At 44.6% G+C, this 17,438-nt stretch overlaps 1 protein-coding gene across 1 annotated transcript in view; it reads left to right on the top strand.

Annotated features, from left to right (window-relative positions):
• LOC139059897 (novel acetylcholine receptor chaperone) overlaps positions 1-17,438 on the top strand; it is a 33,152-nt gene that overhangs the window by 402 nt on the left and 15,312 nt on the right. Inside the window, exon 2 of the mRNA XM_070538447.1 lies at positions 3,192-3,327. Within this exon, the coding sequence (XP_070394548.1) occupies positions 3,192-3,327 (136 nt within the window). The remainder of the gene's footprint in view (positions 1-3,191; positions 3,328-17,438) is intronic.

Genomic DNA, 17,438 nt, shown 5'->3' with positions numbered 1-17,438 from the left:
CAGGATGGTTTTTGTCGCGTGCGCTTTGTTGCGACTTCTATTCCAAGAATAGTTTTATCACGGTAACGCACCGAGTAACTGTTGTAAGCAATCGTGTCTGCATGTTGCACTAGTACGGGTATCGGTCTTCGGAAACTGCGCGCGTACGTACGACCCTGCATATACAGTGCATCGTAAATATTTATTGGAAGCTGCATAGGTGATCTACCGTTTAGCTGCCGGAAGAGTTGGTCCTAGTGTGATGCAGCTGAGTCTTGCAGCGCTTCTTAGGTGTTCTGATGAATATATATATATATATATATATATATATATATATATATATATATATATATATATATATATATATAATGAGAGAGAGAGAGTACCCTATTACTCAAAAAAGAAATCACACAGTTACTAACGTTTTGTAATTTATTCATCTGTTGTGATGGTATCCTCATCTTGATTGCATACTACTAAGCCAAAGTCCATAAAGAATTTTTTTACATTTTGTTACTGCTCCTAATACTCCTTCCTTTATGAATAAACACTTTACCGCTTAGGTGCATCATACATCTTCATTTACTTAAGCATTGTATAATCTCCATTTTGAGCAAAGCTTAGCGCCGCAGTACAGGGTAGGAATGGCACACTGGGTAACTCTGGAGACCAGAAGGAGAAAGGTAGAAAACTCAAACAGGAAAAGACGTCAGACTGAGCCAGCATGCTGCACTCCACTGTGCGTAGGATGGAATTAATTATGAAAATAAAATTAACACTACATGTCTCTCATAAAGTAATTACTTCTACCGCATGGGAGGGGTTCAGGAAAGTGGGAAAAAGAAGTTGATGAGGAAGATGCTAGAGAAAAAATAAGAACATGGATTAAACATAACCAAGCTGCAGTAGGCTAATGTCATGGCGGCAGTCGAAGGATAGGTATACAGAGGCTCTTACGTAGGACGCTTCAATTCTTCTGTAACGAATCTGTGTAGGTGTCCTGCTGCTTTATAACATGAAAAGTTTAAAGGTGACTTAAGGCTAATTCACACTGGCTACTTGTGGAGGTCGCATGATTATTTGCAACTGGCGAATAGAAAGCGACTGAAGGCGATTGGTGCTCACACCGGCAAGTGTGGCCAGTTGCCTTCTGCTCACAATTGCATTGCCATGTAAAATAATTATCAGCGTGTACAGATGTTCTGTTCGTGTGCATCGGATTGGTTCAGCACTTTTGCAACTGCAGTTGCCCGACTGAACAATCAAGCATTGTCCGACTGGCCCATAATGGTCACTTTTTTTGGTCACGTTTCTGATCAAACAAATTGTCATATTTCTGGTCTAAACATTACCAAGCATAGCGCGTAGGGCAGAAATACACCTGTCTCATTGATGAGTACACCCGGTCGTAGGAATGAAGGAAAGGGGTTTATTTTACATTATTTACACTGGATCCAAATACAGAAGCCCACTTCATGTAGGAGCATATTAAATGACTAAGTTCACATCAAGACACATCGGCACACTCTCTCACTGCTCCAAAGGTCTCTGCTTTTAATACTGTCATCTTCCCGGGTTGACTAGACTAGGGAGTCCGATGACTGTGTCATGGCCAATAACATTCGTCTAATCGGTCGTGATATCCCACCCCTGACATCGCATCATTCCACCGAACTCCGACTCGTATGTTGTACCTTCGCTCCTGCATATGGTGCAAGTGTGTAGCAATTTGGGAATCTGAGGTTGACGTTCCCATCGTAGCGTTTGACGTTGGCTCTTTTCATCAATTAGTTCAGCTTGTCGGGGTCAGGTTCAGGTAGAGTGATCTTTGCAGGAGTTGTAACCTTGAACTGAACTCCATTGTTTGCGCGTCACAGTCTATTTTGGGGCCTGTGTCATCTGGGCGTGCGCTGATGAAAGGACTGCCTCGTGGAAAATATCTAAGGAATGCTCATCGCTGTATTGAGACATAACACCAATGACAACGTGGTCATTGCCGATGTCATAGCAGTATGTCAAGCTGCTGATGTTTCATCCTGTGTCTCATAGATATTTTTGCGGGAGTGTCACTATTTCACTTCTCCGTCTTTCTTGGTGTTTTATTTTTCATGCATCTCCAGCTTCAGCAAATAATTCTTGTTAATTATGGTTGCATTATGGATTTCTATATTGAGAGGAGTAACATATGGGAAGATTATAAGCAGCGACAGCTACAACACAGCACTCAACAAACAGAAAAAAAACTTGACATTGGGACAGTCAGTCGTGCTGAATGAGAGGACTTTGTGTCTTGTCCTAGGTCTCAGCCTCTGCGGCCTTGTTTGACGTGGTGGACTTTACTTGTTTGTTATGAACAAGAAAACAGACATGAAGTCCTATAAAAATGTGAAAGTTTATTTCTGCCTGGAGACACTGCAATGACTCCATATGTAGGGGCCACTGCTCTGTACCATATACAGGATGTCCATACGATTACTTATGTCAACTAATCACAGGGAACCCTAATCATGAGAAGGAAATTCAGCGAAGAATAAAAATGGGTTGAATCGCATATGGCAGACATTGTCAGCTCCTGATTGGAAGTTTACCATTATCATTGAAAAGGAAGTTGTACAATCAGTGCATTTTACTGGTACTGACATATTGCACAGAGACCTGGAGATTGGCCTGGGCTTTTAGAGTATTCTTTCAAACGTCTGCGTTCATTTGCTTGACATGAAAAAGTCAGTTCTTACAGATATGGCTGTGTGATGTCACAGATTTCAAATTATTCTTGCGTATGTAGTGCATGAAAAGCTATTGGAAGTTGGTAGGCTGATTTTTTGTTTCTTTTTTGCAGTGTATAGCCTTTCTTGACCACTAACAGTTAACTAGACCCGAGTAGAGTGCTGCTGAAAACCGTGACGTCGTGGTGAGCTGATGTGAGAACTTCAAACAAATATTGCCACTCGTCTTTCGTTTTTGTGGCTATTCTAGCTTTAAAAGTCTCCACTTGCAATAATGGTGACCATATAGCTATTGTAGAAGCCTAATTTACTAATGCAACATTGTCTGTCGAAACTCTGAGCCGCGTGAACGGAGTGTACTTCACAGTGCATTTTGGGCTGCTCGGCTGTTTGACTGTTGTACTTTGCCGCTATCAGCCGTGTTAAACTTTGCATTAGCAGTTTTAGATGCTCTCAGACATTATTGCTTCTGGTGGGCTTTTCCAGAGACGCAACTTCGTGCAATACTCCAAGGTGTTCCCCTTCAGCAAGCTGCTGAACTTCAAGATGAACCCCAAGATTTACCGGCTCTTCATCGGCTGGTCTGAAGTGGTCTGTGGGACCATCCTTGTCCTTGTACCAGGTGAGCTAGCTGTGACCGTCCATAGGCCAAGGTGGTCATTTGGCAGCTTACTGTTCATTTCGCTGTTTTCCACTAGTTTCTCATAAGCGGGTCGTCTTTTAGTGTGGCAGCAGTTAAGAGCTAAAAACTGGGCTTGCTGTGTCCATCTGCCAACCTTTTCCATTGCGCCACTACCAGCGGCTGTCATTATTGTGTTGTTATCGGGCCACTTTATCATCATAAACCTTGCTGCCACCACAGAGTACAGAAAAACAGAAGTTTTGCCCACCAACACAGAGATTCGAACTTGTGGTTTTCCGGCAATGTGTCATTAGGAGCTGGTTGTGCTGACTACTGCACTATTGTGTAGCTTTGGCACTTAGTAAAATTAGTGCAAGGTCTTGTGCCCCACATAAACAGTGCAATTTCGTTTTTGTGCTAACCTCTCCTTCTCATACGGAGACTACGAACTGTCTGTACCACTGACTCGCTGCTGATGAAGTTGGCAGGCCTTGGTTCATCATCAAGTATTTGGGTCAAGAAGCACAACACTACTGGAACTTTTCTATGGGAAGAAGTTTTATTTATTTATTTATTTATTTATTTATTTATTTAAAATACCTTACAGGCCCTATGGCGGCATTGTGTAAGGGGGGTTACAAAAGCAAGGCAAATAAAGAAGAGTAAGCAGCCTTCTAAAGTGTAATACAAAAGATACGCCTCAATGCAGGGCTTATCAACATGACTACCAAGATCAAAACATGAAAAAGGAACAACTGAAGTAATGAAAGGCCACAAAGGTAGACTTAAGGAAACAACATGAGTAAAACTTAACGTAAGGCACTAATACTAGAAAGTAAAATACAGTAGAACCCCGCTGTTACGTTCCTCACTGCTGCGTTTTCCCGGCTGCTACGTCGTTTTCATCCGGTCCCGGCATAGCTTCCATAGGATACAATGTATAAGGAACCCCGCTGTTACGTTGTAGCTGTGAAAACGTTCCCGCATGGTACGTCGCAACTTAGCACCCCCCAACTGCCTGGGCTAAACTAGGCAGCGTGTTCCAACCGCCATTTTGGATTTTGACGAGTTTTGGCTGGGCTTGGCCGGGCTTGGCTATGGAACTGGCTGCAAGAAGCCGCACGCCAGTTCGAGAGGCCGCCACTAAGTGGCCATTCGTGAAAAATGCTCTCACTATCATCACTGTGATTACGGTCACCGCATCGGTGTTGGACGTGTTGACCCACGGAGGAAGGAAACTCAGGAGAGGTCCTGACGTCATTCTTTGTGAAGCTAAAGTGAAACCGGAAGTTGGCGTTGCTGGTGGCGTTGCTGCGCCTACCGGGCCAGCTCTCCTCTCTTGTTTACATTTCTCCCACGCCGCGCTGCGCGCAACCGGGCTGCTCGGACGCGCGCGCTCCGCAGCAATACTAAACAATCGTTAGCACGTCAGCATGATTACGCCAAAGAGGGCGAAATTTCCCGCGGATTTCCCGTTGCCATTGCCGTGACGACGAGGAGCACGAGCCGCATGGTGCCGGGGAGTTGCCAAATCGTAGCTATGGAGAAGCCGTCGCGGCTCTGGACCTCCTCCGCAGGTACGTCGCACCTCACGGCGACGCTGACAGCAATGCGGCCCTCCAGGCTATTGAGAAACGTGTGGCGATTTTTAGCGAGCGAAATAAATGGCAAGCCGCCATTATATACTTTTTAAAGTCCTAAGCGCACTCTGTGGAAATAAATTGTCTATAGTTGAAGCTGCATTTTTTCATTCATTTTCGGAGCTTTCCTCACTGTTGCGTTTTCCCGGCTGCTACGTTCTTTTTCCCCGATCCAGTGAAAAACGTATAAACGGGGTTCCACTGTACATGAAAATTGAACATATCAGGGAGTACAATTCTTGAAGGGATACTTAGGGGAAAAGATGCAAAAAAGCAATAATATATACAGAGCATACAAGTGAACACGTGACGCAGCATAAAATAGCAATTCATAAGAGCTAAATAGCAATGCATCAATATCACGAGAAGTCCGAAGCACATTGCCAAGTGTAAGAAACAAGATAAAGTGATTTGTAAGTGCTATTATGAAAAATGCTTGTGTAGGAGATGACAAAATTTTTCCTGATCTGACTCGGAAGCAATGTAATCAGGCAGATTGTGTCGCATGTGTCGTACTTTACGTGCATTGTAAAGCATGTGTCGTACCGTACATGCGTGCAAAACTTAAGTGGTTATTTAATCGCCGAGACGTGTTCGAGACGATCTGGATATGCAGTGTGGATTTTGTGGCATTATAAACATATTTGTGAAACAAGGATAACAGAGCGATATTATGGCGAAGAACTAAAGGCTGTATGGAATGATCGAGTTTCATTTGCGTTTCGCTGGAGTGATGGCTATAATTACGTGAAATGAAACGGGCAGCTCGGTTCTGGACTGATTCAAGCATGTCGATTAAGTATGTAGGATGCGGGGACCAAATGGATGATGCATACTCGAGCTGTGGACGAACAAATGTCTGATAGGCCACTTTGCGGATGTTGGAAGGTGAATTACCCAGATTACGACGTAGGGAACCTAATGTCCTTGAAGCTTTTGCCCAAACGGCTGCAATGTGGCCTGTCCAGGAGAGGTTTTCGGTTAGGTGAACACCCAAATATTTATACGATACTGTATGTAACAATTCTTTATTATTGACGTATAAAAATGTGAGTTGTCACACTTACGACTAAAAAAAATGACCTGACATTTTGATACATTTAAAGCCATTAACCAGGTGTTACACTAATTATGAATTAGGCTAAGGTCATTTTGAAGGGCCAGGTGGTCGTCAGTACTCTTAATTGATCTGTAAATAAAGCGGTCGTCAGCAAAAATATGTAAGCGAGAAGAAACATTAAGTGGCAAATCATTCATGTAAATTAGGAAGAGTAAAGGGCCCAAAACGCTGCCCTGAAGCACACCAGAAGTAACGTAAGTAGGAGACGAAGCAATATTATTAACTACTGTGAACTGTTGACGATTCGAAAGAAAATTACGAAGCCATGTTAGAGTGAAGGAGTCAACAGAGGTTCTATTTGCAGCAAGATGTTATCTACACGGCATCAAATTTGCAGCGTGTCGAGGTCTGAACGGAAGGCCTAACTAGCATCCCTCAGTACACTGTACCTCATACTACACCCGTGCACAACCATAGTGTGCCTGTGTCTGCAAGCCCATCTCTCAAGCCCTCTGTTTCAGCTATGACTGGTCACAGTAGACCTAGCTTTACAAGACAGCTGGCTCTGCATTTAACCAAGAATGCCCTTCGCCTAGGGGTGCGGGAATCTTGGATCTGCCCGAACAGGGTGCATAAAGGGTATAAAATGCCACGTAAGGGCGTGGAACGCGCCCATATTGGCCTTTGTTCTCCCTCCCCCATTTCTCGGGCTTTAGTGGCCCAGTTACACAGCGCAGGCCTTAACTACCCTTTTAATGCATTAGCTTTTTTACAGTACTTCACGCACTTTTCAAGGTCTATGTAACTATCTAGGTATGCTTGTATGTAACCATTTTCCTGCCTACCAGGGTCACTGGGTAGTCGGTAGTCGAATGGGTAGCACATCAGGCTGCTCTGCTGAGGTAACAGGGCTTGAAACCAACCATTGGACCAACTTGGGTGTCTGAGTATATGGCAATGTGTGCATATGTGCACACATTGGGAAGAATATGGGAAGAAATCACTGGCCAGGCAGAGCAGAGAAGAGTACCACAGACGATCTCCGTGTTCGAGCACCCCACGTCTGACTTCAGGGTGCACCATATGCCCAGAAGTACAAGTGGCAGGAACTGAACCTATTGCGATGGCGTGCCATGAGCAATCAGTCCTGACTTCAATTGTCAGGGAAAATGTTCCATGACGCAGTCGGCCTGAAGGCGGTAAGCCGCCCTGCACAGTCGAGCCGTGCCGAGCAAGCATAGCAGTTGTGCTAAGAGTGCCGACTCGAATTGTTGTCCCTGGTCTGTGACTGTTCTGACTGGGCATCCAAAACGGCATCCAAACCCATGTTGGGACAGAGGTAGCCACAACGGTTGCAGTGGAGATGTCTGGTAGCGGCACTGCATCTGGCAACGCCACCTAGTTAGCAGGCCTGTGCACTCCAGTTTATGATGTCGTCCTACTTATACCGATTTGTCCACTGTAAAGCTTGGCATCATCATCACGTCAAAATCACCACGACCTACTCAGGAGCATCCCCATTAGATTCTATGGCAGTCGAGCAATGTAACATAAAGTCGTGGACCGAAGTGCACAGGTCTTGTGTTGTCTAGGAAGTGTTGCCTCTGGGCACTGGGTAAACTTGTCGATTGAGGTGAGCACATACCAAAAGCCCTCACACATGGGGGTAATGGTCCCACGATGTCAATGTGGACAACATCAAATTGATGGTCAGGTTGAAGGAACTGCTGTGTCAGAGGAATGGGCATTTCAGTAAAACTCCATTTGGGCCTTGTTGGTACACAATTCTGTGCGCACACGAGACACGACACACAGCGCCAGTGTGTGTCGTATTTTCCTTTTGTGGTGTGTCTTAGGTGTTTACGCTGGAAGTTTAAAGGGGAACGGGGTACCGATGGAGTTTCGCACGTTGACAAAGGGCGCATGCACGTGCCCAGATGCGTATATTGGTGTTCATCCGGGGCCACACATAGCGTGAGCAAATAAGTCACTGAATGGCACGAACACATGGATGGGCAAGCTTGCGCACTGTGTTAAAAAGCTGCCTGCATAGTGTGCTAGGGATGAACGGTCTCAGGGTAACTGTAGAAGTGTCGCAAATGAGTGTGATTCGATCAAACTGTGTATCCTCGAGCCACAGTAATGTAGCAGATGAACGGAGTCGAAACAATTCGAGATCATTAGCTTGGTGCAATGTGATTGTCTGAACATCGAGTGTTATCGGATGTGACGACGATGCCATGACGCACACACGGCTGAGTGCGTGAGCAGGCATATATTGGTCAGTGCTGATGTGTCAGATGTCGGTGAATAATTCTGAAATTAATTAGAGATGGCGGACTTCTCACAGCGTATAGGTTGACAGTGGTTGGCCAAGCCCATACATCAGGGGCTTGTGATCCGTAAAGATGGTAAAGAATCAGCCCTTGACAATATAGTGCAGTCCATTTATAGTGATACTGCATGTAACGATCTATCGGGTATAACAATAAGCTGACTTAACCCTTTCAGGGTCGATTTTTTTTACATATGCGACTGCCCAGGGTCGATTTTTTTTATTGCAGATACCAGTTCTTCTGAGGGACCTATTTCTAAAAAAGTTTACCGTAATTTTTTCTAGGGTGACCGTAAAGTCAAAAAAAAATATTTTGCGTTGGTATATATGTACTATTTATTCATGAATAACAGCAATAAAAAAAGGAAATAAACTTATAAGAATTAAAAACTTGATGCATTGTTATAGTTCAAGGCTTAAAATATGCGTACACGAGAATATTTCACAAGTCTCAAATGTTCCTGCTCTTACACTAATATTTACGTCCATAGTCTAATCGAACTGCCTAGGTGAGCGCACCCAAGAAAACTGTGTGGTTGTGCGCCCGTCAAAAAAGTAAAACGTGTGACAAACTTCTGCTAATCTTCATCTTATCGCCAACCAGAGGGAATTAGATATCGCGAGTCTCCTCCCCCAAAAAAGAAAAGAAAGGGAAACACATGCACGGCAGCATCCTTCCTATGCTCACTCTTGTGAGCACTAAACGAGCGAGAAATAGGCGGCCGTTCTTTGAGCGATTAGCAATGAGATAGCCATCAGTTTTGCGAGCGGAAGAAGCCAAAACAGCCCGCGGAACAAAACCCAAACCGCCGCCCGCCCGCGCGCGCCAAGGTGCGAGCGGTAGTACATAGACGCGTCGGAGCAAACTAGCTCTAAAGCAAACCTTGCAACAAAAATCGAGAGAGGGAGGCACGAGAAAAAAATTCCCAGTATTCCTACATAGTGGCAGCACTTGCCAGGAAATAAAAAATTAGGAAATTGGCATGCTTTTTAAACATACAGAGGGCATTATAAATATGTGGCATCAACCAGTTTGGACTTGTTCGCAGCGCCGTATACTTATGTCATTGACCCTGAAAGGGTTAAGAGTGGCAACTCATACATCAGGGCTGTGAGAAAAAAACGAATATATGAGAATACATTATTCACCGCATATTAGATATAACATTCAAAATTTTGTTTTAGGGACAGCATTTTCCATGCAGAATAATTGTGAAATTTGCACTCTTAAGTTCCCCCTAAATGAACTATGCCGAGACGGGGTGATATGTTTGCCTAGGTGAGTTGGTACGTGCCACCATTAACTGCACAGTGTGTCCCGCCTGCATGCCGATTGTGAAAGCCACGGAGAACATCGCTAGTTGGCGCAGTGCACCACAAGAAGGCAACAGCCACCTCATGTCCATACTCGTTGCCAGCAATTGAGGCTATGCGCGAAGTGGGGAAAAGAAAACGTGAGACACGAAGTGGTGCCTGCCGTTTACCCCTGTCTTAGCAAGTGCGTAAATACACCATAGAAGCAGCAGTGGACAGCCCGGTTGATGGAAGACGGTGCCGACAAAGCGCAGTATTGTATCGCTTGAGACGAAGCTGCAAATTTTGCAAGTATGGGCTCGTGCAGGAGTGCCGCAATCATGATGGCTGCAACCAGGGGCAGTGCCGATCAACAGAAAAGGTGGGCTTTGTGCACCTGGGCGAAACCCCTGGAACCAACACGGTTGAAGCCGCTGACATTACCAAGCTCTCGGAGCACATCACTTCTGACGATGAAACAAGTAGTGCTTTGGTGGAGGAGTTTTCGAGTGGAGACAGTGCTGCCTTGTTATGTGAAGAGATCTACGATGGGGCGATCGTTGTCGTGACAGATGGCGGTGTTGTGCGATGGGGGCGATGAGATTGACAACGACCCGTCTTTGACACTGACTCCAATGTTCACGCGAAGTGCAGTGTTGTCAATCGAGTTGCTCATTGGTTTCATGCACACTTAATTATTGCTGCTAGTGTTCGCACAGAAGCTGGACACCACAGTTGTGAAACTCCTGCGAAAGCAGGTGTGTTTTTCTGACTATTTCAGTGCACCTAACGCTTGATACGCTGTTTAGAGATATAAGTAAACATTTTATTTTTTAGCCTACCTAATGCATGTATTTGTTTTCGCAAGTGGCAAATTCGGTTTCGGTGATACAAAGTATGTTCGGCAGCTTTTCTTTACAGCAGTCCAGATTTAGCGATAATCAGTCATAACGATCAGATTTTTCGTTCTTGACATCGTTATAGGTAGCAGTACTGTATGGCGAAAACGGCGCACTGCAAGGTAAATGCCAAGCAACACTCGACCCAAAGTGCTGTAGCGGACCCGAGTTGGAGGGAGTCTATTTGAAAGAAGGCTAGTTAGTGCCTGCCAAGAATTGCCGAGCTGTTGCTCGAGAATTGCTCCCACAGCCGTGGTAGACAAGTCAGCCATGCGGGCCAGAGGTGTAGCAGGGTTGCAAGCAGTGCAGCATCTGCCAAAGCACCCTTCATTTCGTTGAAGGTGTCATTGAAGGTGGCATCCCAAGGTAACAAAGTCTCCTTGTTCTTGTTGGCAAGCATGCGATCCAAGAGCTCCACTGTAACAGCAGATTTCTTTATAAAGTGGCGGTAAATGTTTACATGCCAAGAAACTGACCCAGCTTGGTGATGGTCTAGGGAATTCGGCTACAGCTTGTACTTTCGAAGCGAGTGGGAGCATGCCTCTCGAGTCAAGGTGATGTCCGAGAAACTCGAGAGTTGCAACACCAAACTCGGTCTTTGAGACGTTCATGACAATGCCATGCTGAGACAGGCACTGAAGCAAAGGGCGTAGATGTTGTAAGTGTTCAACTGATGAACTCACTAGCAACAGATCATCCAGTTAGGCAAAGACGTAGTGCAGGCCGTGCATTACAGAGTCACTAAAATGTTGGAACAGCTGGGTGGTGTTTCGCAGACCAAATGGCATTTGCAGGAATTCAAAGAGGCCAAAGGGTGTCCTGATAGCCATCTTTGGTATATCTTCCTCAGCCATGGCGATTTGGTGGTATGCTTGGACAAGGTTATGTTTGAAAAGATGTTGGCACCATACAGAGCAGCAGTGAAATCCTGAATGTTGGGCATGGCATCCTGGTCTGGAGCAGTCTTAGTGTTCAGAAACCGGCAATCTCTGCATAGCCTCCAGTCACCAGTGTTCTTAGATACCATATGGAGTGGAGCTGTCCAGTTACTGGAGGACGGTCGAATACTGCCTAGCTCCAACGTATGCTCAAACTCCGCACATGGTACTTTGAGCTTGTCTGGAGCAGGTCAACGTGATCGGAAGAATACAAGTGGCCCTGAAGTGAGGATATGGTGGCATATGTTGTGAGAAACAGGATTTTTCCAGTCAAGTGGCATGGTAAACTTGGAGAATTCTTGTAGCAATGCTGTGAAGGGTCCATTGGAAACTGCAGTGCGAGAGAGCGCTACATCTGTGGTCTCTATTGCAGCAGTGTCTTGAACGAAGAGAATAGTTGTCGCATCCAGGAGATAACGACGCTTGATATCGACAAACAGGCCATGGTCGATGAGAAGATCAGTGTCGACGATGGCGAAATTGACATCGGCAACCATGAAAAGCCACCAAGACCTTCTTCGAGGCTCAGGTTCAGCACTGGCGACTGGGGATTTGCAACCATACCACTACGTCGCTAATTCTTCCGCTCTCACTTCTAGGTTAGCAGCCATATTGTGCCCTACTTGGATACCACTGAGTCCCCTGCTGCTTGCCCAAGGTTTGCGAACCGTAGGACTACGCAAGCACTAACTATTTTGAGCTTACTATGGCGTGGACGCTTTCAGCTGCAGCTCATTCAAAGGACAACTTCCCGGCTGCGTATGCTTGTGCTTACACAATCGTGCGTGTGCCAAACCGACACATAGAGCATCATTGCGGTGGTTTACTGGTCATCATGGTGGCGCTTCATTCGGCTCTCCTCCTCTCAACCTGCTCGGAATAAATCCTGTGCTTCTATGCATCGAGATTTGCGACCATACCACTGCATCGCTAATTCTTCCACTCTCACTTCTAGGTGAGTGTTTTTTTCCGCTAAGGAAAAGACCTTGATTTGGTACTGATTGGTTGCAAATCCCACCTACTTTTTTGCTGTGTCTAGTAAACGCAGATCATGGGCAACGATCTTGCTAGGCAAACGCAGAATCATGGGCAACGATCTTGCTAGCTACCATTCTCATATAGGCACATTCACGTGTTTTCACCGTAGAAACCGGTCAAATGTTTGCGTCACTTATATTTTGTTCTGCCCTGTTCCTAGAGTGCTTAATCCTGGCTGTTTGCCTTGTCACAAGTTTCTTGTTGTGCTGTGGTGACGTAGAGCCCAACCCCGGTCCTGGTGATAGCAAAATCCTTGACGCAATTCTCGCCAAACTAGAAGCTTCAGACGCAAGAAATGTTGCATTCCAAAAGGATACCAAGCATCAGCTAATGGCATTGCGGAAAAAATTTATGACCTTGCCAAACACAAGTCCATTCTTGAAACTGCCGTCAAAGACATGGACTGGTTGAAAACATAACTGTTACCGAAACATCTTCGACGATTAATTCACTGCAAATAAAAATAGACCAGCTATCGGGCACCCTGGATGACCTAGAGAACACATCTAGGCGAAACAACCTGATTGTGAAGGGACTTCCAGATGGGCAAACGGAGACGTGGGATGAAACTGAAAAAGTTGTTCGAAATTGGGTCTCCAAGTAGGAAAATTGAACGCGTCTGGGGCATCCGAAAAGTGGTTTCAACAGGCCAATCATCATCCAGTTTCTGAACATCAAAAGCAAACAGGAAGTTTTTGCAAACTCGTTGAAACTGAAAGACCATAAGGGTTAGAATGTGTGGTTCGAGGATGACTTCTCGTCTAAGATGCATGCAATCAGATAGCGGTTGTGGGATTTCAGAAGACAATTCCGTGACCAGGGACAATAAGTATGGCTCAAGTTTGACAAACTTTCAGCTAACGGCCAAACAAAAATTTTGATTCTGCCTCTGGCACTGCCGTCCCCTTGGCAAACATGTCATCACATTCCACGCAACCCTCTGTCTTGCAATGACATAACAAGGCGATGCCTGTAAAATCTAAAAACAAGCCAAAAAGCATTCTTCTGCTCTCATTTTTGTTTTCCAACTTCCGTAGTATTCTATATAAGCAAGATGTTCTTGTCTGTTCTATGACCGCATGTGCAACTGATATATTAATAAGCACTGAGACATGGCTCAGTAGTGACGTACCAGACTGTGTACTGACTATTCATTCCGAGTTCAACATATACACTTGGTGGTGTTGTGGCTCACTCTGAAAGTGTGCTTGTGCTATTATCTTCCATTGAAACCTTCTCGGTCATTGTACGCTCCAGTTCATCACATTCTTCTGTTCTTATCGGTGTTTGCTCTCATCCTCCAGTTCCCGATTCTAATTTCATTCCATGCTTGACCTCTGAATTAGACGACATTCTAAACAGGCTTCCTCGTGTCCCTATCATTTTAACAGGAGACTTCAACTACCCTGGAATTGATTGGAGCAATAATTCCGTTTTCAGCTCTAGCTTGCACAGACGGGAATATCACAATTTTCCTCACACTCTGAACCTGTTTTCATTACACCAAATCGTGAAAGAACCCACACGCGACACTTAATCCGCGCCATTCTTGATCTTGTATGTACCACACATCTGGATGCTATTTCTGCTAATGTTCTAGAAGAAATCAGTGATCACAAGTTAATACAGTTTAATTATTCATTTAGCATGAATTTCCACAAGAAAGTAATCCAGCAAAATTATATTTATGACTATTCTAAAGCAAATACCTCCACAATCAGTAGGTTTCTTACCGATTCCTTGTCACCTTTAGGGCATGGCTTTAGAAGCCGTTCTGTTGAGGAAAACTGGTCACTATTTAAGCACATAATATTGTGCGTAAGGGATATTTATCCCAATGCTTTGTATTTGTCCCAGCCTGAAAAGCCCTTGGTTTACCCAGCATTTAAAATTCTTTATAGGAAGAAAAAAATTCACTTACTGCACTGCTATGCATACCAACAAGGCTGATGCCTGGGCTAAGTACAGAGATATTGCGCATCTTCGTAAAACTGAAATAAAAACGTCTAAGGATTCATTCCTCAATACTACACTACCAGGAATTCTAAAAACTAATCCCGAGCACTTCTGGAAAATAGTTAACCCTGGAAAGTCCAGAAATCAGCCTAACCTACAGGATGCAGGCCAGCAGCTCTCCCCTGTCACCACCGCTAACCAGCTTAATACATAAGTCATTTGCCAGCGTGTTTACTACTGAAAGGAACATGCCCCCATTGTGTATCTTGCCTCATTCTCAGTGTGCTAGTATGCCGGTATGGTTGTGACTCTGGAGGGAGCTTTAAAAGCCATACACCGTCTCCCTAATAAATCGAGTCCTGGTCCTGACGGCATATGCTCTAAATTACTAAATGTTACTGCTCCACACTCATCCGCTTTTCTGTGTATGCTTTTTCAGCAATCTATAGATGACAGTACGCTGCCATATGACTGGAAACTCGCGCATGTCATTCCCATCTACAAATCCAGCAATCGCGACGACTGTGGTAACTACAAACCGATATCAATAACGTCAATATCATGTAAAATCCTTGAGCACATTCTGTACAGTAACATCATGCTAGTAAATAACAATCTGCTTTTTCCAAACCAGCATGACTTTCAGTGAGGGAAATACTGTGAAACGCAGCTTTTCGAACTTGTCCCAGATGTTCACTCGGTTATTCACTGATTAGGACAGATTGATGCTGTGTTCATAGATATTTCTAAAGCATTCTATGGGGTTCCTCATCACCCCCTACATGTAAAGTTTCAAACTTTTAATCTTAATGAAAGCATTTTAAGTTGGATTCTTAATTTTTTTACTGGTAGGTCGCAGGCTATCTTAACTGATAACATTGTTTCTTCACGTACTGCTGTTTAATCTGGAGTTCCTCAGGAGTCCATCTTAGGCCCACTATTATTCCTTTTGTACATTAATTATCTCCCCAATAATATCTCATTGCAAATTCGTCTTTGTGCAGATGACTGTATCATGTATCGTCAGATTAATGAACCTAACCACTCTCTTCTTCTGCAGGCTGATTTGACTACATTATCATCATGGCATGACGTGTGGCTAATGCAGATTAATGTTAATAAAACCAAGGCAATGGCATTCACTACACGTCGCTTGAAATTATCATTTTCTTATGATATCAGCAATGCTGCCACTGGGCTGGCAAATCAGTTTAAATATCTCGGCATCATCACATCATCTAACTTAACTTGGAATCAGCACATATAATACATCACCAGCAAGGCAAGTAAAACATTAGGACTAACATGTAAAACACTCTACATGGCTACTCCTGACACAAAGCTTTTGGTTTACAACACTCTAGTCGGACCACAGCTGGAATATGCCTCTATTATTAGGAATCGGCATCAGGCTTACTTAATTCAGTCACTGGAATCATTACAAAATCATGTGATTTGTTTTATAACAAGCAACTACACACATGACAGTATTACACACCTTCGCAACACCTAGAACCTTTAAACACTTCAGCAGCGAACACACATTTCTTCACTTCATTACTTTTTGAAACTCTGCTACAGCACTTGTACTTTCTGCCTAGAACATATTCACCCTGCTTCATACATCTTCCAATGCACTGACCATCCATTCAAAGTATACCTACCCCATTTCAGGACTAACTTGTTCAAATTCTATCCTTTGCTTTTAGCTATTCTACTTTGAGATGAAATACCGAAAGTCTATTGAAAATTCTGATGCATTTTGTGCTGCTGTATCTTCTGTACAAGCCTGTGCTTCTTTTTCTTGTTTTTTGTGTTATCTGTGCGTGTGCAATAATGTTTCCCCTTCTTATGCAATACCCCTGTGTGGTCTTTAAGGGTACTGTAAACAAATAAATGAGGGACTGTTGTCAAAAGACTGGGATGCCGCTTCCATTCACAGCTTGCAAGTGCAGGATTGGGGAACTTGCATGATCCATTGGTATGGCAGGATGCTGACGTGGGCACACGTGTCGATGAGGAAGCATTGTCCAGTGACCTTATCAATAATGTAGAAGAGGCGACACAGAGTGGGGCTATCACCACTCGTCGCTGTTAGCAGTCAGCAGGACTAGTTCTCAACTATGCACAAGGGAGGAGGCAGCGACAGGCCTCATCGCCGAAGCAATGGTGATACCAGCAGGTGGTTGTCTGGTCTTGTCTTGGTAGTGGTGTTGGTGCACGCTGGATGAGCTGCGAGGAGGCGACAAAGCAGACCAATGATGTCGAGGTCATGGAGAAGCATGCTGACGAGCGTTTGCCACCAGGGGCTCATCCAGTCGATCACAGAGCTCAGCGACGCGGCATGGCATTGGCACCGTCGTGGAACAGAATGCATACCTGCAACCCTCCCGATTCACCCGGGAGACTCCAAATTTTTTACTGAACTTTCCAATTGTACGATCACTGTCTTATATCTCCTGAAATGTTGTCTCTGTTCGCGCAATAATGGTTTTTCCGAAACCGGCACCGCGGAATCTACAGCCACATCGTAATCGTCAGCATCACCAACAACGGCTGCACTAGCGCCATTGGTATCATCGACTAAGCAACCGACTACGGTGCCTAGTAAGCCGACCAAAGCCAGAGCCAATATAGCTCTTGCATTTCATGCATGCCTTCCTCCATGGTGCATTGTTACCGCTGTTTGTGTGTATGGCTAGTGTTGGCTAGGCCATGTGTGCGGTGCACCATGTAAAGTTAGAAACCTCATGAGCTTGATGCCATGGCGCTATCAAAGCCCAAGAAAAGGTATTTGCAGAAGTTCTTGCGATCTTCCACTTCTGAATTTCCATGCTTTTCGACATCAAGAAAAGGAGAACATTTTGCATTTTGTACAACGTGTCATCGTGCTTCATGGTGGCAAAGGCATCTTCAAACTGCATGTTTCTATGGCAAAGCATCAAAGCTATG

This window comes from Dermacentor albipictus, chromosome 5 (genome assembly GCF_038994185.2).
Source record: "Dermacentor albipictus isolate Rhodes 1998 colony chromosome 5, USDA_Dalb.pri_finalv2, whole genome shotgun sequence".
Taxonomy (NCBI): Eukaryota; Metazoa; Arthropoda; class Arachnida; order Ixodida; family Ixodidae; genus Dermacentor; species Dermacentor albipictus.
This window is presented reverse-complemented; position numbering and strand designations above follow the sequence as displayed.